Here is a 5,219-nt window from a genome sequence, read left to right on the forward strand (position 1 = left end):
GTAATATTAAACCGGGGGTTTCTTCGAAGTTTATTGGTTCGCTACCTTTGCTACCCTGGTTAGAGTCTGAGCCAATAGGAAACAACCTTATTGAAGCTGCTACACTACCGAAAATTGCAGCACAAAGATCTACCTACAGTAATTACAAAGCGAGGAACACTTTTAAAGTTCTTGTTGGAATATCTCCCATCCCACATTTCAACTTTGTGTCCAACCTCTTTACTGGCAGTATAAGTGATAAGGAAATAGTGAAAAAGTCTGGATTTTTGGAATATTTGAACCCTGGTGATGTTGTAATGGCTGACAAAGGCTTTAACATCCAAGATTTGTTGGCTATCCATCAGACACGACTTATTGCACCACCTTTGATGAAAAAAGGAAATATATCTGCCAAGTCATCTACAGTCACCAGGAGGATAGCAAAGCCACGTGTTCATGTGGAAAGGTTGATACGAAAGCTTAAATGCTTTTGCATTTTACGAGGAGTGATTTCTCTATTGCTTAAACCATATACAAACTCTATTATCAAAGTTTGTACTGCATTGGTTAATTTGGAACCAAGTGCTATTGCTACAAATGATGACAATTAACTGATTTTGTTAATATTCAAAGTTTATTTATTAAATCTTATTTTCTACAGCTGCACATTGAAAAGGTTTTGCAAAAAAGACTTTGTTTCCACCCTGGTTTTTTCAGCATCTTCATGATTAAACCAACCATGTTCTTTGGCAACATATTCCGCAGGATCATTCTCATAAATATCCAAATCCTATTTTCAAAAATCAAGCATTAATGTCTGAGTAAGATTATAACCTAAATTTGTAATGTTTAATGTACATGCAGTACCTGCAAAAAGTGTTGAACATATTTTGGGAACATATATCCCGCAATTATTGCTTCCTGGTCGTTGTTGAGGAACCTGATAGTTATAAAATTTGACAAACTCAAAATTCATGGTTTACCACTGTGAGATTTACAAGCTATTGATTGAGTAAACTAATATTTGGTGCGACTCGATGAACAGTGCTACTTAAAGCATTGACTTTAAATTCAAATAAATACCTTCATCATCAAATGTTTCAGCTTTAGGTGTTTATCCATCATGTGGTGTTTCTCAACTAAATATTGGAGGTGGCTTGAATGACAAAAAATACCATCAGATTATAGGGTAGCATAAAAGCTTGCATTATGCCTAGTTATATATTGTATGCATGGTGAATGTTTAATATTTTCTATTACCTAAAGATGATACTAAATTCTTTTTTCCAATTACCAATGTTATTAGTTAATGAATCCATTAACATCACCTGCCTATAAATTAGAAAAAGAAAGCAAATAAATGATGTTGAAATTTTGTACAATTAAAATGAGAGAAACCATATATATGTAATTTTAAAACAATTACCAAGGTGTGATCACAGCCAGAAGCCAATGGTGTCTATAAAATGTGAATTACTAGAATGAACATAACAGCACAAATGAAATAATAAAACATAATTTACATTGACCTCCTTACCTCCTATTGATAGGAATAAAAATATAATCCTTCTCTAAAATTTCTGGTGAAAAGAATTGCTCAGCCTGTCTATTCCTCTGCTCTCTGAAAGAGTTAAAACATTTTCTATTCAACAATTCATTAACATACTTGACAGACTACAGAATAAATACCTGGTTTTCTTTATATTTCCTTCTTGTTCACCACATAATACTGTGTACCAAAATGTACTCAGGACTGGAAAAATACATTGAGCTTCCCTAAAGATGTTCATAAAAGGTACATATATTACACAGATACGATTAAATACCATTCAGATAAATATGAGCTTACCCTATCAAGTAATTCACAATACTGTCATTTAACATTGTGTTTGACTCAAAATTCAGTGTATTATATACAATGACTACATGTTTGTTTGTCCGAAAAGTGCGCATCAGAGCACACGTGTTACCCCCTGCAGGTCAACCTCGAAAAGGGTGGATTGTTTATGCATTACGTCATAGCAATGCGACTCGCGTGCGCTTGCGAGAGTTTTGAATTGAATATAAAAATACAAATTGTATTCCTGGGATGCCTATGGTATAATGAACTCGGAATATTTTACACTTGATAATATTTCATCCGGCAGACCGGCACAGCTTTAAAAAGTAATTCTTTTGTGGCAAACACAACTTTAATATGCTCAAATGTTTTTCACTATAAATCTGAATGTGTTATGTGATAAACGACAATATAATTTTATTTATAAACTCCGTTTTCATAATGACAAAAAAAAAAGAAATCAAAACATTCCCGTGCAAAAACCAGTCGAAGCGTTGTATGAGACGTGTGATGTTATATTTCATGGCATTAAATAATTAAAATAATTTACCATAACACTGACTATAGATGAGTAACTTAACTTCCAGAAAAAGGTAAGAATCTTGTTGTATTTTTGCCACTTTTTCACAAAAATATGAGGGTAAACTCATAGAGATTATAAATAACACTAGAGGAGGCATTGGTATCAGAAACATCAGTCAAAAAAGGGAGGCTTAGGAAGCGCAATAATGGGGGGCAAATTCAAGTCCCGGATGCTAAGCTAAGCGCTGATTGGCTAGATCAATGCCTCCTTAGCAACCACGTTAGCAACACTTGAATTTGCCCCCCATTAACGCGCTCTCCAATTTCTCCTCGATGACTCCTCTAGTTTTATTTACTAGAAATTTCTAATAGAAAGTGAAGTGCTGCGAAATGTACATATCGATTTTTATTATTTTTTTCGTAACAAAATCTGAATATATCTAAATTATAGGTTTATAATATGTTCAATGTTCTTTTTTTCAAATAACAAAACTTCGAACAAGAACAATTTTTTGAAAGCGAGTTCATACTCTGTTAGTTTTCATACTCTATGCATGTTCTTTTTTTTTAATTAAAAATAACAAGTAACTTCAAAATGGAAAGAATGTTTGGAAAACCAGTTTGTTTATAATTTTGAAATGTTTATGAGTTTATTGTTGCCTCCTTCATAATCAATTTTCACTTCTGCGTTCTTTTCTAGTAGAGAAATGGTAAGTTCCTCAACAGAAACCGAATTAAGGTCAAGGTGTATATTCAAAACACTGAGCAGTTGAAGAAGTTGTTGGTGATAAAGGGTGATGTTTCGCTTTGTTACATTATCTGAAGCCTTGACCAGAAGGCGCAGGGACCAATGAAGTTTACATGAGCTTAGAATTTGTATGAGATTGCATGCTTCACATTGGCCAAGCGTGGTTGAAGACTGATATGGTTGGGTTAATTTTCCACAAGAGGTGCACGCTGTTGCAGTGGTTACATCTTTAATGCCAACTATTTTGCCGGAAATTGACGGTGTATCAATGACATGTTCAGCTTCTGGTAATGGCTGTAGAAATGGCTCAACTTCTGTATGTTTGAAGTCTTCATCTTTCGGTGTGTTGAGGTATCTCTCGTCGTTGTAGACTTTCAATTTCATGTTTTCCAAGATATACGTTGTATTGACAATAAGAGTATTGACGTATTGTTCCCATAATACCAGTTTGATAGTTCCTGTTGGATCTCTTAGCATTACTTCCTGCTTCTGCAATTGACCATGGTGTTGACTGATAATTTTCTTCACAGATGCAACGTGTGTTACTTCAGCCTTGAGGGTAATAACCTGCTCTGCAGTAACATTCATCAGGGATACAATATTGGTCACATCATTGGGTTTTATGATTTTAGACATGGCAAATGGGATGTTTTCAAGAGGTGACAGTGACGACTTCTGGTCAATTATGATGTCGTTATTTGTTGAAAATTTGTAATTTTCCACTTTTATAGGACTTTTAGTTTTCTCCAAGGTTTTTATTTCTGTATACTTCTGAGGAGAAAAGCAGACACCTTTCAAAGTCTTGTCATGCTTTTCCAAAGAATAGTTGAAGTATTTTACTTTTGACGTTTTTGCTGTTTTCATCGGAGATACCGAGTGAATATAGCCTTCCAAAGGTTCTTGTTCTGTATAAAAAAATAATGTATATTAGTTAACCAAAAACAAATTATCACCCTCTGATTAATTCTATATATCAGCTTCGTTTAAATTGAATGTTGATGGAATATTAAAAACATTAAAAAAATATTACCTGTTTCTATTTTTCGTTTTGACATTTTTATCTGGAATGAAAAAAATTATGTTAAAGGATATTTCATTTCATATAAATATAAAATACACAGCCGTTACTTAAATCTTACCTAAAAACGAAAATGTTGAAATTTAAATGGTACTTTTATCATTGGTGTATTTCAGAATTAGAAATAACTAACAAATTTGTAAAGAAAATTTCAATATCAAATTTTGCAATCTAAATAGCACTTATAAATTGATCATTAAATACACTGTAGGTATCCTGTGCCATATTATTTAGTCTATCTTCTTCATCTAATCTAAACTTGAGTGTTGCGGACGATTTTATGGCGGTTAGCCTTTCGTACGTCATAGGCTCAATAACACATGATGAGAGTGTTTTTATTCTGCTTAGAGCAACATACGATACTCCAGGAGTTTTCTCTGATTTACCAATATCTATCCATGCTTTAGATAAAGTAAGACCTTGACTCTTATGGATGGTGAGAGCATATGCAAGTTTGAGAGGAATTTGCTGCCTTTCATGAAAAGTATTAAGTGACTGAGTAGAGACTGTTATTGGGCATATAGGTACATATGATGGATGTATATCACTGATAGAAGGGCCTTGGTAGTCATCAAATTGAACTACTACTGCTATTGGTAAATCTGGTGGATTGTGTCCATTTTCATAAATGATATCAATGACTTTTCCAGTTGCCCCATTGCACAGCCCAACATTGGCCCATAAATTCATTGTCAACATTACTTTAACTCCTTTAGCAAGGTAAATTGTTGGATGTAAACCTGACATTTCATCACACGGTATTTTTTTTGCTACAACAGATGAATGAGAAGCATTGATTTGGGCAATTGGTTGTTGAAGTTTAATGAGTTGCTCGTAATTATATGTTGCCACCTGTTCATTGCTATAAAATAATCTAATAGCATCATCAAATTGTGAAATATCGGGAATATTTGATGGCTGACGGGATAACAATATTTGCCAGTCTTCATATGTTGATTCACCTTTCCTCAGTCTTGACAACAAATTTCTGAATTTCTTATGTTCTGCAGAAACACCATCAACTCTTTGATTGACATTAAGCTTGACAACTT

The 5,219-nt window shown here is 33.7% G+C and overlaps 1 protein-coding gene across 1 annotated transcript; it reads right to left on the reverse strand.

The window, feature by feature from the left end:
* Positions 1 to 2,966: 2,966 nt before the first annotated feature.
* On the reverse strand, positions 2,967 to 3,725 carry LOC114531825. Its single transcript, XM_028553440.1, has one exon. It carries the CDS (start codon positions 3,723 to 3,725, stop codon positions 2,967 to 2,969), a length of 759 nt encoding a protein of 252 aa, XP_028409241.1.
* Between the last annotated feature and the right edge of the window lie 1,494 nt (positions 3,726 to 5,219).

This window comes from Dendronephthya gigantea, unplaced genomic scaffold, assembly GCF_004324835.1.
Source record: "Dendronephthya gigantea isolate DGI-Jeju-01 unplaced genomic scaffold, DenGig_1.0 000075F, whole genome shotgun sequence".
Classification (NCBI taxonomy): domain Eukaryota; kingdom Metazoa; phylum Cnidaria; class Anthozoa; order Malacalcyonacea; family Nephtheidae; genus Dendronephthya; species Dendronephthya gigantea.

Excerpts from the sequence above, each read along its gene's own strand:
- LOC114531825 (XM_028553440.1), bottom strand. The coding sequence starts at position 3,725 with ATGTCTAAAATCATAAAACCCAATGATGTGACCAATATTGTATCCCTG.